Source organism: Callospermophilus lateralis, chromosome 5 (assembly GCF_048772815.1).
Source record: "Callospermophilus lateralis isolate mCalLat2 chromosome 5, mCalLat2.hap1, whole genome shotgun sequence".
Taxonomy (NCBI): domain Eukaryota; kingdom Metazoa; phylum Chordata; class Mammalia; order Rodentia; family Sciuridae; genus Callospermophilus; species Callospermophilus lateralis.
In genome coordinates, this window is record NC_135309.1 from 67,774,977 (window position 1) to 67,795,967 (window position 20,991).

The window sequence follows — 20,991 nt, forward strand, 5'->3', positions numbered from 1 at the left end:
GGTTCCTTTTTGTTTTTAACTTACATGTATAAAATGTCAATAATTCTAAAAACGTGCTTAGGACTCAAACGTATCCTTACGGAGACATTTGTCTGCACAGGCTCTCTTCCTTTTGTGATCCATCTCTCCTTTATTCCTTAACAATTCTGCTCAACCATATGGTGCTGGTGGGCAGACAGCTCCCAGCCCTTGGGTGACCACGTGACCTAGTCTCGACCAATCAGAGCATTCCCTATGCCCAAGCAACAGATGGCTCAGAGAAGCACACGAGAGCCAAGGTAAGCTAATCGGAATCTCCTTGGTAGAGCTGTCATGGATGAAACCTTAATTTCTCTAAAATTAGGAGCTTAAATAATGATGTGGGTTTTGGCTGCCAGTGTCATGCTCCTAGAAAGAACCTGCCTGATGAAGAGAAAAGCAGCTGCAGGCAGCACTGAGAGATAAGAGAATCCACAAGACTGGTGAACCCATGGATCCTGCTGCACCTAAGGTCTATCCTTCAAATTCTCATCAAACAACCAATCCTCTAGTCACATCCCTTTTACTCCCCCCACCTATTTTTGCTAAAGCTAGTTTGAGAATAAAATTTTCAAATTACAACAGAAAATGTCCTCACGTCAGAGCAGATAAACTCTGGACACAGGGAAAATTTCCCTGGATAAGTTGGTCTAACCAGTATTAATACCTGGTATGGCCAACTTTTCTTTCTTGCTGAACTGATATCCTCAATCTGCCACTTTAGTTAAAATGATAAACCTAGTGTGGTTATAGTACATGGCCAAGTGGTTGCCTACACTTCTATTTTTTTTTTAGATCAAAGCTATTAAAATTCTTTTAAACACTCGTCATCATGATTATGTCCTATAATTTAGGTATGTGAAACCCTGCATTCCTAAGGATCCTGAAATAGTTTCCTGTCTGCACCTAGAATCCTTTGATAGTTACTCCACACACTCTGAAATTCTGTCTCTCAGTTCTCTCTCTCTCTCTGGGGACCAGAAATAGACCATGGTAGTTACATATAAGGTGAAGAACACACCTTTATGAGAAATGAGAAAATTCTAAGGAGTCACCACATTCTATTTTCTTTTACCGAGTAAAGGAGACTACTGGAAGTGACAACTAAAAATGACCCTCAGGGTTTCTCCCCACTACCCACTCTTCAGAACTGACATAAGGCAAATAAATGAGGTGGAGACAAGAATGTATTGACTCCTGAAAAATCCCACTGTCTTCAAGAATGTTATCAATTTGCTTTCTTCATTTTATCTCCTTGGGCAACTTTACCAGAGTCAAGGCTGGGTGGTGTTCACTGTAGGAGTATGTGTTAGCAAAGCTAATTTCAGCATCCGTATAAAAATTTCCATCAGTTGCTTGCTGGTTTCAAATATCACGCTACCTGTGAAAGCTTTTTGAGGGATTGCCTTTTAAATTCCTGACTTGTTTGTCAATGAAAATGAGAATTGTATGTGCTAGCTGCCTTGCTTATTGGGTTCGTTTTGATCCCAGTTTTGACCCTGCTAATGTGTCTTTAAGTGCTAAAAGCAATTTTATATCCTGTTAATATTCTTCCTAGGTAGGAATCTCATTTATCTTTCAGTATACTTCCACTGGTAAAAATGCCAGGTTTCCATTTGTCAGAAATATTTTATCCCCCCTTTTCCTCTCACAACAAGAAATCAGAAATAAAATAATACAAGTGAGGTAGGTTAGCCTGCCTACCTTTAAACAAAAGTTCAGGGAACAAATATATTAGACATAAGGTAACATAGAATTTTAATTCCATCTTAATTTTGTCAGTGTCAGTCACAAAGGAGTCTTAGGACTTAGAATCACACCTTATTTGTTAAGATTCTGGATCATTTCAGTCCAACAGATGTTAACTAAATGCTAGGCTTTGAACTAGGCGATGTTGAAAGAGACTCTCCTTCTCTTCTACAATTATGTAGGCCTGAGCTATCTGTTGCCATGTTTCTTGTAGCATCTATTTATGAGTCTTTGAATGCCCTGCATCTGAAATTTGGTCTGAAATTTCTTTCTGTCTTGGCAAACTCGCCCACCCTATGCATTTTGGTGGGTGGTAGACCCTGCCTCAAGATTGAGAAGTTGAAAAATGCCACCTTTATCAGCGTTGCTTTCAGTCAGGGATCTAAGCTTTGTCAATCAGATGTACTTGACTTGAATTTCAAATTGGGAGTTAGTGACCCACAGAAGGGACTGGTGAAGACTCCTCTGTGTGAAAATGGTGGAGGCTACAGTGGATTGACTTCCAAATACAACAGTATATACAGGGAGAGCCAAGGGAGACCTGTGTGCAGGGCCAGCAGGGTTGGACTTGGAAGCTGGTGTTGTGAAACATTGTTTCTGATAAGGTGGCCTCTGGTCAGGCTTTCCAGCTCTCCCAGAAGGGCTCTCACTGCCTAATACCCTTTTTGTTAATCCTGCCTCTGCTTAAATCCCCCCATTCCCACCATTGGGTTTTGTTTGCTAAGAACCCTGGGGGATTCACCTTCTTCAGTGCAGGTCATAGAGAACGCAATTTGCAAATGGACAAAGTGAGGCCAATCTCTAAAGAGCCAGGGCAGAAGAAAGCCAGCACTCTCTGAGTCCTCAGAGACCCCGAGATAGGCATTAAATCTGAACTTTCCACTCTGTGACCTGATAGATTTCTCATTGTTGTTTGAGCTAGATTGAGGTGGTTTCAGTCACTTGTAACTACAAGGGTTCTGGCAAACACAAATGAAGGTAAATTAATATTATGTTTCAGGAGTCTCAAAAATGTTCATCTCCTTTGACACCGTAATCTTTTAAAAAATATTCTTTGGAACCAATTGAAAATGTTAGAGAACAAAACCAAAATGGTTGGTCAGATTGGGCAAAAGAAGGCATAAGAATTGTTTGAAGATACTAATACCCAGGAAGTATACAGGCACTTGCTGACAATTCTGTGCTCACCTTTTTCATTCCATTTGCATTTCGTTTTAAAGGTGTTATCATTGCTGCTTTAGTTTTATTCTGCCTTTTGTATAGCTTGTCCTTTGTCCTTTTCCTGGAGTTCTGGGAAACTGCCTTTTGAGGCTCAAAATTGGCATAAATTGTAAGAGCATGTACATGTTTATTTGCTTTTCAGACCAAATTGCAGCTGAGCACCAGAGGTCTAAAGTGCCCTAAGCAGGGCCAGTTGTAAAACACTATACATAATCTGGATATGTTCGTGTTCAAATGTGATTCTTCAGGCTGCAATCTGACCTTGAGTCCTCTGACCCAAGCCTGGCAAACTAATTACAATGGCTCCGGCAAGAAACAGGGAAGCTTGGTATAATATAAAATGCTTGGAATGAGAGTTTGGAAACCTGGAGTTTGGTCCTTGCTTATGTTCATTGGCAAACTGTATGACCTTGGCAAGTCCATTCTTTTTATTAAGTCTTATAAATTGCACGTTTGTACAATAAGACATTGGACCAGATGGTTTAAAAAAATTCTTTTTTTATGATGCTTTTCAGCTCTCAGCACCTGTGTTTTATGATTCCTTATCAGGTGGCATTTAAAAAAAAAGTTTGCAATGAGTTTGATTTAGAACTTCCTTTGATGTAATACCCAGCCCAGATTCTGCCAGGCCTCAGAGTCATGGGAAGAATTTGCTGCGATGAGTTCTCACTGGGGAGAAACCTGTACCTAGATCTCCCCAGTCAAGTCTCCTGCACAAACTCCCCTAGGAGTTTGAATTCTGCTCCCAGCTGGAGGTAGCCAGAGAGGTGGGCTGGGTCAACTGGACTATCCTAGTGATTAGCCTTACTGGGCTCCACTTCATGGTAAGTAGATGATGTGACTTAGTAAGGAGGAAATTGAAGCTCTGAGAGCTCCAGTGACAGCCAGTAAGTGAAAGCTGAATTCAAACACAGACTTTCAGTTTTAATGCCTGTGGTTTCCCCTCTGCCTGATGACATTCTATAGAGGAACAGTACTGAAGTGAACGGTGAAGTGCACAGAGAGGGAGACATTAGGTGGATTCCCACCTTGCTTAATTTTAATACTACAGTATGGTGCCTTTGAACATCAGCTTTGTCCACATCCAGCTTCTCTTGCTCTCTCCATGTGACCTACAGCAAGTTGATCTTTCTGAGCCCCTGTCTTCTTACCTGTAAAATGGGGATGAAGAGTAGAGTATGTGCCTCATAAAGAGGCTTTGAGAGATAAATGGAATTGCTTAATATGTTGAGTTTTCAGTAAGGTTAATGATATGTAAAGAGTTCAACTTGCAGGGAGTTCTGCTGTTTCTGTTTCCAAATTTACTGTTAAATCCGTCTACTCCTCCCCGTCACTGCTGCTATCTTAGTCCAGGCCAACTCATCCAGATGACCAGAATTCATCTTCTACTTCTATTCTTGGTCTCCCCAAATTCATTTTCAGGAGCCAAAGTGATATTTTGGACTGAAAATCAGGTGAGGTCACTCCATGGTTTAATGTTTCTTGTTGCCTCTAGGATATAACCCCATCTTGTTACCATGGCTTCTTGGTCCCTCCTCTGCAGCTATTAACCTCGCTGCTGATAACTCTCAGCCATTTGGGTCTTCCCCTAGTTTCTGGAACTGGAACTCTCTGGAAACCACCCTCAGGAAAGAGGCTCAAGATGTTCTCCCTCGCTGGAACTCAATTCTCTCTTCTCCTCAGGGCTACTTCGGCTCATCCTTCAGGTATCAGCATAAATGCTTCCCTAAGAGAGACTTTCTTTGACTACCCTGATGGGAGATCTTCTCTTTGCTCTCCGTTTTATACTTTTGTGTATAGTTTATTCAACAGACACTTAACCACAGTTTCAGTTCCCGCTGTGGTAGCTGGCTTCAGAAGACATCTTTATTGACCACCCTCTCTTCCCTATATGTTGTTCCCACTGCCCTACGTGTCCTCAAATTATCTTAGTTCCTCTCGGGGTCTGCTTCTGGGGGAACTAAGACCACGGATATTTTTGTTCTTTTTATTTATCCCAATACAGTGTACATTATGTATCTACCTTGTTTATGCCTGGTGTCTAGTGCATAGTGGGAACTTAATAAAAAAATTAGTGTAATGAGTGAATGGCAGTGGTTCTTATCCTTGAAATGCAGAATTTCTTCCTTTCACTGACTTTAGTTATCCTGGTAGCCTGCATGCACAAACAGAATGTAAAGTGTACTCTCTAGAACATAAAGAAGAAAAGATATTTTTCCCTATAATCCTTCCAAGAGTAACGTTGTTGTTTTTAGCAAGGTTTCTTATGGCTAGAGGCTCTTTACAGGGAAAGGGTCCCAAGACAGATTCTCTTAGGAGTATGAAAATTTTTTTCCGGGGAGACCTGAAATCCCAGCATGGAGATACTTCAGATGTTTTAAGGGACAAGATCCTATTAGGCTTATTTGTGAGTGGTTTAAAAAGAAAGCAACTGGGCCTTGGATAGGTGCTCTGAATGGGAAAGATGGATACCTATGCAGAGAGTGGCAATGATACTACTAAATAATAACAAAAACATTAACATATGATAATGCACTTATGGGTCAGTCCTGGAGTAGGTCAATTAGTCCTCAGAACCAATGTATGTGGTAGGTTATATGTTATTGAGGGTCAGGGAGATTAACTGACTTACCCAAAGGTATATGGCTAACAAGGGATCTGAAACCACCAATTCTGACTTTAGAGTTCCTACTTTTAACTATTCCACAATCTTGCTCCTTGAGTTAAGTAGTTTTAAAACTAGCTCATTTAGTGAACCTAGTGAAGTACTTCAGCATAGAGAAAACAAGATTAACTAAGATACTAAAATAGATGTAGCCGTCTTGACTTGCCTTTAACAAGTTGTAAATTCCCATCAAAGAGGGGGCAGATGTGTTTTGTGTGGCTCAGTGTCAGGAAGAGTGTTCTAATATTGCTATTCAATATTAGAGGAAAGAGAGTGTGGCCAGATCCTGGAGATATAAATGCACTGCTGTATGGGTCTCCCTCTGGGAAGTTCAAGAGAGGATTTAGGTCTTGGGCAGGGATTGGCTCACTTCGTGGACATTCAAAATCTCTTTCAGACACAAGATTCTAGAATATGAAGGAACTGGAAGACTCACACAATACCTGCATGTGTGTTTTGTTCCATGCAGTTTTGGAGTGCAGAGATTTAAACTATTTACATGACTTAGGAGAAATTCACACATTTTTTACTTAATGCCACATTAAGTAAAAGAGATCTGGGCTATGCATATTCTTTGCAAAGAGAAAATGTGTTGCAAGATGAATCTACATAATGTGGTGGTCAAGAACATAGGCTTGGCTCCGGTTCACGTGGGTAGCTCTGGCCAAGCAACCCACTTCTCCTGAACCTCAGCTTTCTTATCTGTAAGAAGATGTTCCTCTGTGGATTGGTTTTTGCAGCCCTTGAAAATTGTAATGACTCAAAAGTAGGAATAATTTTTCTGATAACCGTTAAATTTACATTTTTTAAAAAAAAACATAAATGCAAATACTTTGGTATCCTCTGCACATTCCATAAAACACAAAGAGGACAAATTTTACATTTGGGATGGAAACTTGAGACTCAGAGAATTTGAGACTTTTTTTCCTGTAACTGTAGTAATTGCTAAGATTTATTAAGCACTAAGATACACTTCATGTCACAATGTTAGTTTTTAGTTAGACAGGATTTCAGACTCTTCCACACCTAAAATGAACCATTTTGCCTATCCAGATGACAGGTTTCCATAGGAATGGAACATAAATATTTTGTTCTGTTTATATCTCAGGAAAAGCAGACCATTTCTGGACCAGAGCTTGTCATAGCTCCTGATAAAATATCTCCCCCAAATATCCCTTCCTTGCACATTTTTTTTTTTTCTGATTGGCTTCCTTCTCTGTTCTCCTTCCTTCCTCTCTGGTTTTTTATTCCTAAGTCTAGATCTTTTGTGTACCTTTTCTGTCTTTCCCCTTCTTGACCCTTTTACTCAGTTTCCCCCTCTCTTGTTTTCCTCTGTATAAATTTTTACATCTTAAATACTTGGCATTCTGACCAAGCTATACCTAATTAAGACATAGGTATCATTAACACGGAGCTGGGTTTGTTGACATGAAATCTTGCTCTGAAGCTTATCAACAACATTAGAATGGCAATGTGGGTACCAACAGGAACCAACCAGCAACGGCAGACAGCACAGGGCTCCACAGAGTTCCAGGAAAACACCACACTGCTGTGATCACCTGGACTGATCTGGTCAGAGCCCAGCCCTTGGATTCAGGCAGCTCTGGTTCAAGTCCTGGCTCTGCCTCTTCTGAGCAGTTTTCTCATCTGCAGAATGGGGAAGTACCACAGACCTCCAAGGATCGTTGGGAGGATTAAAGGAAAACATGTTTATTTTTCACAGTGCCTGGCACAGAGTATGTGCTATGTGATAGTAGTAGTTATTCAGGTGATGATTAACAACTACATCCACCTCCTTTCTGGCTTCCTTCTTTTCCTGGTTCCTCCCTCCTCACCCAAATATCAGAATAAGCACTCCATTGGACTAGGTTTGCTCTATTCTTCAGGTCTTGGGAGAGCAACCAGAATGGAGGACAGTAGTGAAGCCAGGACATGTCTCAACCACAAAGTTTAATGGTTGTGAAAAAAAATACTCATCTTTTAAAGGCTCCGGAAAACAAAAACAAGGCAATAAAAAGAAGTGTGTTAGTTGTAAGTTTTTTTCTTCCTAATGCAAAGGGAAGTAAGAGATTAGAAAAAATACTTTTTTTTTTCTGTTAAAAGATAGCCTCCTTTTTATAATCTCTCAAGTGCAAGAGAACACTGCTGTCCCCTTATAGTTCTCTCTCATCTTATCCTTCCTTCCTTTAAGCATGTAGCCAATCCACTTGGATTTCTGTCATTCACGGGATTTTTCAACTCCACAGAGATATTTGGAATCTGGATTTACCTCTTTTGCTTCTCCAAAGTGGGGAAAGGAAGTTTTCTCCTTTGCCCTTCCATTTCTCTGTCATTCCTGTTTATTAAGCAAAAGTTCCAAATAAGATTTACTGTCACCTTGCCTTTCTCATACTCAGGCAGCTTGTTAGATAAACACCCTTCATGAACACAGCCCTGCAGAGTTCTATTCCTGCTCTGTGCTCAGTGATTCTTTCGCATTGCCTTGGCAACCAATTAAAATACTTTTATGTGTGTGGCGATATCATTCTTAATTCTGCAAAACCCAGGGCAGCGTGCTCACAGGCGCCTTCGGCTTGCCAGCCGGTCGGAGTTCTCCTTGCAGTCTGGCTCCATTCTGGTTTGACTTCTTTTTTTCACCTCCCAATTACTTCTGAATCCCCTGCAAGCACCAGCATGCCATTCCTAACACACCGGGCCTTAAGTCAAAAAACACCCTTATCCGCAAGACAGAGGCGGGTAAGGATCCTGGGGACAAAACGGCCCGCACACCTCTTTTCCTCTGCCCTCAGGGGAAGACAGGAGGAGCTCTTCAGCCTTGAGGTTGGTGAACTGGATGCAGTTTCTTGCAATAAGGCAAACATTACACTCGATAATTAAATACTTGGTGCTAGTTGCATTTCAGGCACTGTACTAAGTAGAGAGGTCAGGACTGCTCCTTATTCATGGAGCGTGTATTCCAGGAGGAAGAGACAGGGACAGACGGTACTGTGTGGCCTGACAATGTACTGCAGAGACTGGAGGGTAGCACCAGGCTCCTGGGAACCCGAGGAGGAATCTAAGGCTGATCTGGGATATGATGATGTCTGACTTCCAGAGGAATGGAGGCCATCCCAAGACTTGGGAATGGGTTGCTGTCAGCTACCTGGAGCAGTTTCCTGATCAGGGAGATGATCTATTTTTACCTTCTCTAACACTGGCAGTTTGGCTAATGCCCTCAGCTCAGGTGGCCTGTTTCAAGTACCCCAGCATGATTTGCTTTATTTCCCCTGTCTGCAGACTGAAGTTTTCCTATTAGCCTTTCAGGTAAGGGTATCAACAAATGATCCAAGTTCTCCCACCTCTGTCTTTTGACCTTGCATGCTGTGCATATGAATGGCACCCCAAAGGCACATTTTCCAAAGCCTGGCCTTATCACTCAATGTGCATGTCTCTCAGTGTATTTGTAGGTTTGCAGTCCTCAGCATCATGGGTTTCTATTAATGCCTAGATGATTAGGAAGCAGACCATGTGTATTTTTTTTAAATGCAACCTCAATAACCTCACTGACTGCTCCCACAAATACAGGACTGCTAAAATTTGATCTGTAATCGTATTCTCCTATTTTATCAATATTGACACTGATTGAGAATACACCTCTGACCTGTAGAGATACCAGTGGCACTCATTACAGTGCTGTGCACCTAGAGTTAAATGAAAGGTAGGTAGAAGTAGTTAGCCCAGTAAATGACACACAGTAAGTCCTTCTGAACATCTGCTCTATTGGTAGAGTGGACCAGTCCCTCCACTGTGCTGTCAACACACTGTAAATATTTTTAACATTTATTAACTGCATCATGATGATTAGTTTACATGGCTATCTTTCTCAAAAAGCAATGAGAACAAGGATCATGTTTCACTTACTTTTATTTTCTACTGGAGCCTGAGCAAAAGGTTTTATTCATCAAAGGCATCCTGTACATATCTTTTGAATGAATGAGACTTGGGAAATACTAAAAATCATGCCTACATTTATCATCACTGAGCTTATGTAGCAGGCTTTGTGTAAGATAATTCCTATGAGAATTAACTTATGCTTCAAATAATGCCATGATTATCATTATATCCATGCCTACAGCACAGGGACATAGCAGCCAAATGTGGTAAGTGTGATAGCACTTTAAAAGACAAACCTACCTGGATGAGTATAAGCTGATAGTTAACCTTACTAGGAACTAATGTGGTGCCAGGCCTTGTGCTAAACACTTTAGAGATATCATTTCATTAAATCCTCCCAATAATCCTGTGTGAGCCTTTCTATTTCCTGTGTGTGTGTGTGTGTGTGTGTGTGTGTGTGAGAGAGAGAGAGAGAGAGAGAGAAGGGGGGCAGGCACTGAGGACTGAACCCAGGGCCTTGCACATGCTAGGTAGGCACCTACACTGAGTTATATCCCCAGCCCTTTATTTTGAGACAGAGTCTAGCTAACTTTCCCAGACTGACCTTGAACTTGCATTCCTCCTGCCTCAGATTCCTGAGTAGCTGGGATTATGGCATGTGCCACCATATTTGACACTATTTCCATTTTATATCAATGACACTCAGCATCACCAGGTAAGTTACCCAGAAGTATACAGCCAATACACATACATACTGAGCCTTTCTTCTGAATCATAATCTTATCTTGCTTACTTATCTCATTGGAAGTCTAATCAAAAGAAGCAGAAAATTGGAATACATATTTTAAAGTGATTCTAAAGCACCTAATCCATTTATTCAGAAAGAATATATATATATATATATATATATATATATATATATATATATATATATATACACATACATACACCAGGTGCTGAGGAGAATGGAGAGGTATTGGTTGAGAATTTGAACTTGGAAAGATGAAAAAGTTCTGCAGGTGGATAGGATGATGGTTGCACAACCAGGTGAATGTATTTAATGACACTAAACTATAACTTAGAAAAGGATAAAATGGTAGATTTTATACTGGGTAGTTTTACCACAATAAAAATTTAATGGCTGAATAAATGATAAAGTCTTGGCAGCACGAGAAGAACAGATACTGTGTACCCACCTAAAATGCTGCCTTCCCCTCAAAGGAGGAGCCAGATCAGTTCAGCTCATAACTCAGTGATTTAGATTTTTTAGATTTTAGGTTTCCCTGTGACTAGCTGTCAATTAACTCATGACAAGATGTTCCTCTTAAGATCAAGGCAGCACATGGAATTTGTGGTGTATGACACAGGAGTTCAGCCATATACAGAATGGTATTTCCTATATTCTGTTAGCAATTCATGAACTCAGTGATTTTTGAACCTGACCCACTGTGTTTTCCAGAGAGTGACGTTTGTCACCCAAAAAGGTAGTTAATGAGGTGATTCACATCAAAAGTATTTCAGTTTCCACACACTCTCTGCCTAATGCACTGTGCTGCTCATTGCCCACATAGCTCTGTAATGGCTTGGTGGATGAAGGTCTCATTTCTGCACCCGCGAGGAGCTATTCCATGATTCCATAAAGTCTATCACAGTCTTGGATGTATTTATTTATTTACTCCTCCATTTAGGACCTGTTTTGGGATTCCTAATGTGGGCTAGGTGCTCTGAGCACAGTTTTGAAAGATAAAAGATAAATTGGTGCCTGGAAAAAGACGGAAGAAACCACAGAGATCTAAAATGAACTGGGCTACTTTTTGAATCCTGAAGTCTTACAATATCTTACAATCACTGAGACCAGGAGCATCCCTGATATGAGCTTTCTAGACCATTCCTGCCACACAGCAGGCATCGAGGGACAATTTGTTGAGAACTCTCCCTTCTGAGCAGTGTTCTGGAGCACTGTGACACTGGGGGCTGACATAGACCCCAAATGCAGGAAGCTGCTGGTGGCGAAGGGCCTGCCTTGACTTTCCTTGCCTGTGTCTGCCTCTTCCTCTGGATGCTCTGGCATATACCCTAGGTTATGGGGCAACCTGACCACTTCAACAGAAGAGAATGGCTCTGCCTGCCAATAACATGGAGGCTTCTCTTCTGTTACCTGGGAAGCTCAGTCACACACTTGGAGCGGAGATACCTCATTTGGCTGCACTTAATCCACCAAGTTGCTGTAGATACAGCTGATAGGCTACAAGATGTCATATAACCAGTTTGGCCTGATGGCGGTTGGAGAAACTTTGTAACAGAGAGTGACTGACATGTATCTTCCTCATGTTATCTAGTCACCCTGATAAGAAGGCAGATATCCAGTCATCCTGTCTCTTCTCCATCTGTTTCTTTCTCAATCGTCTCTAACTTCCATTCTAATTCAGCATACCCTGCTCTGCCCTGTCTCACCTAGCACCCACATGTCCAGAAGAGACCCTGCCCTTCAATCCCTTCGCCACATCCTTCCCAACCCTTACAACATATATTTTTTTTAAAAAAAATTTTACTGACCAAGCTTCATTTCCCTCAAACTGAGCCAGCTCATTATCTAACACTCTCACATATCATAATTTCTGGAATCTAAGACTTCTTTGTCTTAATTGAATTTGTTAAGTTATAATTTTATATACAAAAATGCACCCATTTTAAGTGTATGGTTTGTTGAATTATGACAAATCTACTTGCTACCACAAAAACCATGTCCATTATCCACCTGTCACTGTAGTTTCTAGTTTTGCCTTTTCTAGAATTTTATATGCAGGGAATGAGACAATATGTGTAGCCTTTTTACAAGTAAGACATAATTGTTTTTTTCACATCTCAATACTTCTAAGATTGGATGTATCTTAGAGTGGGTATCTAACTTGGTAGTGTTTCCTTTCCCCCTAAGAACTATACTAAACAGACGATACAACTTATAATAGATAATATCTTACAATCACTATCAGTACTTCTGGTACTGACTGACTAGCTGGTTTATCAACCAGTCTGGGTTGGACAGTCAGCCCCAGGGTAGGTGATATCTTACCTTTGCTGTGTAGATTCTTGTAGGACCTATAGCTAGAAACTGGTAGGAACTAAATAAACATGGCAGAAGATGGGGATAGTGAGTTTAAAAGTTGTCTAAAAATATCTTTTGCATTATCCTTGAGCATATGAAGTCTGAGACAGCATTTCCCAAATTTTGTTCCATGGACAATTACTAAAGTACTAACAAAAGGGAGGAGAGAGGGATGCCAACATCATTGAAGTTTAAGAAATTTTTTTCTTCATCTCCCACTTAGAGATTTCCAATGCATTGGAGAGAGAGCATACTGAACGTTAAAAAAAAAAAAAAAAAAAAAAAAAGTTCTGCAGCAATAGTCCTGAAACATTTTGAAAAACAAATATTTAGCTTTCTTTTAATTTCTGTTTATTTGACCCTGGAACTTTGTGAAACATCCACTCAGGATTTATAGAATGCACATCATGAAAGGCTGGTGTGAGGTATAAGCATAAATAAAAAGAATGGGAAAGAAAGAGATAAGTAATTAAATAGAGTTGTACTTGAGCTGTGTAACCAAAGCCAAGGTGAGGGCACCTGGAATGGGTCCATGAGGATGTTCTTCAGGAGTCATGGGCTGAGCACTCACTTTCCCTCTCTCCAAAATCTCTTTCTAGTATGAAGGAACATGTGGGCAGGCAACCTTTCCTAAGAGGAAAGGAAAACAACACAGAACCAAGCACTGGCTAATCTCTTAGGTGACATGCCTCCAGTGCACGTGGCGGATAATTGAGGTTGAGTAAGGAAAATCTTGTGCCCCACCCATCTGCCTCAGTGTCTAGGCCGTTCCAGAGGGAGTGAACTGTCGTGTTTGGCCAGACACCTTTAACCAATGAGAAAAACGAAGCAGGTAATAGAATATTTGACTTACTAAAACAGGGAGGAGCCCTCCTGCAAGAATTACCCTGATCATCTAAATGGTGACAACTTCCTTCCCAGAAACTGCAATGGCCCAATGAACATGGAGATGAAAAGAAATCAGAGGAGGCCAGGTGAAAATCAGGCAGGAACCAGAAGAAATGAACAAAGTTTTATTTTTTTTCCTTTTCTTAATATTATTTTTCAAGTTATTTATAGAAAAATTGACTTTTTTCTCTTGATGTATCTTACTATGACTCTTAATACATATATAGATTCATTTACCTAGACCATAGTTAGGATGCAGAACAGTTTCATCACCCATAGAACTCCCTCATGCTGCTGTTGGGAACAGATCCTCCGCCACCACATAACCCTGGGCAACCACTGTTGTATTTAATTTTTTAATGGGGATCCCTGAATATATGTGTGTGTGTGTGTGTGTGTGTGTGTGTGTGCGCGCACACACGTGTGCGCGTGTGCACACAGGCAGCAAAAATACCAATGTCAGGAGACTTTGTCCTCTCATTACTATTTTTTTTGGGGGGTGGCAGGGGATTGAACTCAGGGGCATTCAACCACTGAGCCACATCTCCAGCCCTTTTTTTAGTATTTTATTTAGAGATAGAGTCTCACTGAGTTGCTTAGCGCCTCACCATTGCTGAGGCTGGCTTTGAACTTGCAATCCTCCTTCCCCAGTTTACAGAGCTGCTGGGATTACAGGCGTGTGCCATTGTCTGGCGACTCATTAATCTTGTGTTATTTTCTGTTGATAACATTTATTAGTGCCTATTATGTACTGCACTTGCACTAAGTTCTTTATGTATATTATCTTCTTTTAACTTCACAATAGCCTTTATATATATGTATATATGTCTAATTATTATCTTCATTTTACAAATTTGGAAACTGAGGATCAGAAAGTTAAGTGACTTGCCAAAGGCCTCACAGCTAACAGATGATCGAACCCCATTGCAAACTCATCTTCATTTGACCATAATTTCCTACTTAACATTTACAGTTAGCAATAAAAGGGAGGGGATTGTAATAGGAAAGTGGTGCATTGAGAGACTGGCAGTGCCAATTGGGGCCATATGGTTTTTAAAAACGTTTGCATATGTGTGTGAAGCTGGAGTTTCATCTGGGTCTTCTGACTTTTCACCTCAGCCTCTACCTATCTGTCTTCTTCCACCTGCCACATATGGTCTTTGCTGTCCCAGGTGGTACCTGCCTGCTGTTTTCAGGGGCCTGGGATGATTTTAATCCCCTTGCAAATTTAGCGAAAAACTACTCTGCATTACAGCTTTATCTCTGAACTCATTTGCGACCCAGAAACAGGGTTTGCCCACCTTCTGGTGTCTACTCAGACTCAATTTGCTAAAGTGCTTTCTGACCTCATTTTCTCTCCCCAGTTGCTTGCAACACCAGCTGAAAAAAGTTTCTAGGACAAAGCCACCTGGTCTGTGTGCTGGTGGTGGCAGGTGTGTTCTCACTGATATGGGGTGACTAAGACAGGAATGTGTGTGATTGGCACGATTCTTAACAATTAGGGAGAATGTCCAGCCCTGCGAGACCCAGGGTGGTAACATTTGTGTTGGGAAATAAAGTGAGAGGCAGAGGAAAAGAAAAGACAGAAAGTTTATGAAGAATCAGTGATGTGAGGAAAGGCTTTAGTCTTGCCCTTTGTATGGTTTTCCCCTGAACTGGTTATTTGAGGAAGTGAGTGAGTTAGGGAGTTTTCTCCTAGAATCCACTCATAGCACCTGAAGGGTTCTGGAAGTAAAGCTGCAAAGTCAGGGCATTCTGGGCAGAATCGCTTATCTGAAATATGGCCACAGATCATGCGGGGATAAATGAAACAAGCCAGAAATCAGAGTGCCAAGGATCATCTTGGGTGGTGCTTGATTAATAAAGAGTGAAAGAAGGACTATAACGCAGAGTAGAGAGTGTTGAGTAACTTCCATCTCAATTACAGCTAACATTTATTGAACACTTAATATGAGCAAATGGATGCACTAAGAGCTAATGGACATGAATCATCTCATTTCTTCTTCAAACAACCCTCTGAGGTAGGTACTACTATTATCTTCAATTTACAGACAGAGAATTGGAGGCCCAGAAGCTTAAGTGACACACCTAAAGCATGCAACTATGGAGAGCAAGAATCAGAATTTGAATTTTGACATTTCTCAAACCTAAGCCTGTAAATTCTTAACTTCTCTGCTTTACTGCCTGTCCTAATTCGGAAGTGTTATTAAAGTGTAACAGAGTGAGGAGGAAAAGCGATCAGCTATTCAGGAACTCATAATCCTTTCGAAAGGTTTGCAAAGTTCTTCTGGCTCAACTATCTTTTGGGGAGAAATAAGAACTGGTGGGATTAGCACTATGAGGGTCCTCCACTGCCTGTTGATCTTACTTGTTGGTTTGAAATAATTGCATGCTATAAAAACCTGCAGCCATTTCTCAAGTTTTCTTTTTACACAATCAGCTTGGAAAGGATTTAGACATGTAGGCACAATGGTCCAATTTTTTCTCTCTCTTGGGCTGGCACCATGAGGTGTGACTCTATTCGTTCCACCCTAGCATTCTGGCTGGCACAGGATGCATCAGAACTCTTTGAGCCAACAAAAAGATCTTGATGAGCTTGTTTTTCAGATGAGCCTAGGTGAGCAGAACAGACTTTTGGTTTAAAAAACTCATGCATAAAATGTTAAATGACTTTTTTTCAGAGTGCCAGTTCATTGGTGAGTCTGCTGAAAGAGGTATTTTACCAAATGGTACCCTGAGACAACAGGTTATTTATGCCCTCTTAGGGGCTAACTTTATACTTAGTATTATCCTGGCCTGGACTCATCATAGACTCAAGTTTAATAATAATACCTGTTACACTCTCCTGCAAAGGTTATCACTCCTTCTGTGTTTTGTAGAATGTTTTATGCTCGCAGGGCACAATAAACAGTCAATAATAATATTTACTATGATAATGATCATCCAAACGCCTTTCATCTAAGTCTCTCAAAGTGCTTTGCAAACACTAATTAGTTAAGCTTCTCAGTGGCTCTCTGTTTTTACAATACATTTTCCCATTTTACAGAATTTTAAATTGAGACCCAGAAACTTAAGTGGCTTGCCCAAAGTCTTACAGCAAGGTTAAATTAATGTTAATGATGATGCTTTGCATCTACTCAGCCAATGTTCTCTAAGGTGATACAGTATGTTACAAAGATAATTTTCATACTATCCTGGAGGAAGGTGTGCAGCAAGTATTGCTAGCTGTTGACTAGGTTGGGTTAACTGAGGCAAAGGGGGCGAGTAACTCAGGAGAATTTGACTGAGGTTACAAGTCCAATCCTGTGACTCGAAGCAGAGGGTGGCATCCAGAAACTTTTCAGTTCTCTTAATGGAAGGATACATGGTTGCTTTCACACTCACAGGAAAGATAGTTATATTTCTGGGAGTCAGACAGGTTGCAGAGCCACATTTATGTTTAGGAATGGGTTTGTTCATGTCCTTACTGAGAGAGGCAAAAGGGATAAGATGAGCAGTTCAAGAAAGAGCAGCTCAGAGAATGAAGGAAACAAGGGTGGTGGGGAGGCTGCCAGCTCTGCCCTTTCACAGGACATCTTCACTAACTAGGTCCTGCCCTAAGCAAGAGCCCTTCAAGGCTTGGTTCTGTTTCAGTCTTATGACAGGCCTTGGTCCAGAGTGGCTTGGAGGGCACTGGCACCTTAGTCTGAGGTTACAAGTCCCTGCAGAAGAGTGCCAAGGACATCCCGTATCTTGATGGCTTTCTCTTATGTATAATCAGCTCTCGTCTTAATCCCCTGTGCCAGAAGGGCCCTGTGAATCCTGAGAGCTGTGCACCTACTCATTGCTACCATTTCTTAGCAACACAGCCACACACAAAAAGATGAAAACCTGAAGAAAGTATGTGAAGTTGATAAGGGACTTGCTTCCCAGTCTGGCAACTTGTCCTTAGTGAGTATTGACACTCCTGAAAGGCAAGTCAGATTTTTGCAAGGAGGGGGAGGGACAGGTTGCTGGACCTTAGGAATTCAAGGGGAGATTTACAGACCCAGAGATAGAGCCCTTTTCCCTATAAACAAGGCATGTTTGAGTAAAGTTTGCTCCCCTCCCCCACTTTGCCTTTGCAGGCCTCTGGATTCTGATTGATGACTAGACCAGGGCTAATGGAGACTTAAAGAGGAGTGCCAAGCCCTTTTCTGGAATGTGTTCACATACACACACACACACAACAGCAATAAAATCTGCTGTGAAGAAATCACAACAAAGTCCAGCTTCTCCCCGCTCTCATTTTTTGAATGTTCACATACACCCCTACCACATGTGTGGCTTAAAGGTACAGTGAACTGGAAAAGGGCTAAGCTTTTGGAGGGAAAATTTCAGAAGATTGTTCCAAATGTATAAGCTCTTCTCCTATGTGAGGAAGTCCTGTGCACACCCCTGCAACACACTACTATTTGTCAGAGCAGTTTTGGGACCCTCCTTCCAGTATTAAAGCTTGTTTTAGGCAAGACTTCAAGGAATGCAGCTTTGATTTTCTAAGCATGCCAACAATCTAAGCCACAGCCTCTGTGTCCACTTTGGCACACTGACTCCAGGGGTGACAGTGCAAATAATCCTTCTGGACCCACAAGGACCTTGTCCTTCTCTTGATATGTTCCCTTACATAGCATCCCACAACAAGGCTCACTGCCAGGTCAGATAAGGTTCTTGGGGTGTGTCTGCAGAGCTGGACAAAGGAATTTGCATTATCTAGACACAAAAAAGCATTATTGGGTAATCTCCTCTGTGGTTTCACAGGGTCTGTTGTTTTTCTATTGCAGCCCCTGACGCGTATTTTTTGCGTGTTTTATTCGTTTTGTAAAGTGAGACACATCTGCAGGGCTTCTACACACATCTGTTGAATTTCACAGCCCAATCTTCGCTATCAGTCAGTCCACCCACATAGACGCTTTGCTCTCAAATGATCTGGGGTGTCAAGTATCTTGATAGCTTCAAACAGATTATGAATGAGCAATGTCATAATAGAGCTTTATGACTAGGAATGGGAAGACAGATTTGGGTAAAATTCAAACAATATCTGACATTTGGAAACTTTTTAGAGATCTCAAAACCAACCAGCAGTTGGATTTGTTTTCTCTCTTTTTCTCACCCTCTGGGCATTTCTCATGCACAGGTTTGGACTCAAGAACAGCAGAAGTGAAAGGCCCAAAATATAATCTAAAAGGGGTTCCTTATCCTGATAGCTGTAAACAAGAAATAAGGAGAATTTAAAAAACTTTGGAAATTTTAAGGAATTCTCAGATGGATTAGGTAGGTTCTGGATTCCCTCATGTCTCAGCAAAATGATAATTGTTCACGGAAACTTATCTCCAGGGAATTAATGGTGGCATTCCAAATGTAACTAAGAGAAGACTATCCCTGGCTCTGTATATACACACACAACCTCCAAGTGGACATGATATTAACAATTAAGATCTTTCTTACCCCGTCCATGTGGATTCTGATACTGGGCACAGGCCGGAAAGGGCTGGCCTGCAGACCTCTGGGGCTGGTCCTGCTTTTTCTGCCGTCCTGTGAGGTTAGCACGCCCAGCCTGCGGAAGGAGCCCACTTTCCCGGAGCTCTGCCCTGAACGTACGCCATCCAGAAGACGCACCAGCAGCAGGTTGGCCGGCAGCGCCTCGATGCTGCAAAACACCAGGGTCCTGCATTCTGGACACCTCAGCTCCTTGTGGGCCTTGAAAATCCTCTGTAGACATGGTTTGCAGAAGGTGTGCTGGCAAGGAAGGACCTTGGCTGTGACGTCGAGCTTTTCAAAACACACAGGGCACTCCAGAAGATCAAGTAACGTCAAATCATCCATTTTATTTTAAAACTCCAGCCCCGACCTGAAGGAGCAGGGTCCACATCGTAGGGGCAGTTGAGCCAAGCTGGCAGAGCAGGGTCTCTTGAGAGCGTCAGAATTCCTGCCTGTTTAAAAAGGAAAGGAGGGAAAAAATGTGACTGCTCTGAGAGGTCTATCCCACCTACATTGAGGCAGTGTCTCATAAGGCACTTTGCAAGTACTCTGTTCCGGAACCCAAGTTTCGTATGAGTCATTCTGATTCAGTGCTAGCAGGTATAAAACTCCACTGGTGCCTGCTGCAAGAATCAGAGGGAACATTCAGCACGGCAACTGACTGCTCTTTGCCTCTGTGCGTTGGAGAACAGGGAGAGAAAACTGAGTTGCCCAGGGGGTTAGTCCTGCGCCTCTACCATCCAAGGCAGGAAGGGGTCTTTTATCCCTGCCTGGTGGAAGCTCTGGAACAGTCAAATCTTAATTCTCAAATCAAAGCCCGGTCAGATTGTAATTTCTGCGACATTATCTATCAATAACTCCGTCTTTCCCTAGATTTAAGTTTGTGTGTTATCTGCATCACGTGCAGATAAGTTTAAGTTGGTAAGTTTCTATGAAACCCATGCAGATGCAGGATCACGTCCTTCACAATCTATCTTCCTCCGCTATTCGTTCTGGCAACATACAAGAAAAACTACTACAAACTAATGTGCAAGAATTGTTTTGCGTTAAGTACAGGCTAGGGTACTTGGAAGCGCTCCCCCCGCCCCCCCCCCCGTCCCCCCGCCCCAGCGCCTGATTGTCTTAGCCTCAGACACAATCTTCCTCCTACAAGGTAAAGTCGTGCAGCCTGTTTAGTTACTTCAACAATTGTTCTCAGTTTCAGCGGAAGCAGATAGGAATTCTGGATTGTGGTCACAACCTGTAAAAACCAAGACGAAGCAGCATGTGCAGGTAGGGTGTGTGTGTGTGTGGTCTGAAAACAATCCTGGTTTCAGAAACAGTTCCCTTTTGGATATCTGAAACCAAGTCTCCAGTTTAGAAAAGTCTCCTGGGACGAAGACAGCTGTTCCTCCGCGTGCCAAGGCTTGGGCGAGCCCCGCAGCCGGGAGGTTTGGCAGGAGGGTGGCCCCGCGTAAGCAGGGCAGACACGACCGGCGGGGATGAGAGATGGCGCCTCGCCTTCCCAGGACTCCTCTCCAAAGATGTTAGCGCGCGCGACGGGCGGGGAGGCGCGGGGGCCACTAACCTTGTGCCTCTAACCTCGGCGGAGTTCTGCTCAGCCGGTCCACGGCTCCACTGCGCGCCCTGCAGCTGGCTTCCCTTCCCCAAGTGCGCGGCTGCCACCGCTTTCAAAACTTTAACAACTCAGAGTCCTACTCACTTCAAGGGATCGCCTTACCCGGCCCTGTTAACGCTTTCGCCGCCAGGCTGCTGCCTATCAGCTACGCTCTGCTGCTCATCTTTCTTTTATGTCTCTTGAGTCAATTTCTGGGGAAAGATTATCAGAAGCAAAATAGAAGCCATCCCAGCAAGCCAAGTATTGACAAAGTTTGTATTTTCATTTTCCCTATTGTCTTCCCTATCCAAGAAGTCGAAACCTGCTCAGTTATAAACATGCCAAGATGATCTTGTTTATTTAAACCTTTATAAGTTT

General features: G+C 42.1%; 1 protein-coding gene across 2 annotated transcripts in view; it reads right to left on the reverse strand.

The window, feature by feature from the left end:
* Nucleotides 1-20,659, reverse strand: part of Sh3rf2 (SH3 domain containing ring finger 2) — a 128,094-nt gene extending 107,435 nt beyond the window's left edge. For both annotated transcript variants that reach the window (XM_076856766.2, XM_076856765.2), the window contains exons 1-2: nucleotides 20,584-20,659; nucleotides 18,984-19,468 (exon numbers count right to left, since the gene is read on the reverse strand). In XM_076856766.2, the coding sequence (XP_076712881.2) occupies nucleotides 18,984-19,361 (378 nt within the window). In that variant the 5' untranslated portion in view covers nucleotides 19,362-19,468; nucleotides 20,584-20,659. The remainder of the gene's footprint in view (nucleotides 1-18,983; nucleotides 19,469-20,583) is intronic.
* Between the last annotated feature and the right edge of the window lie 332 nt (nucleotides 20,660-20,991).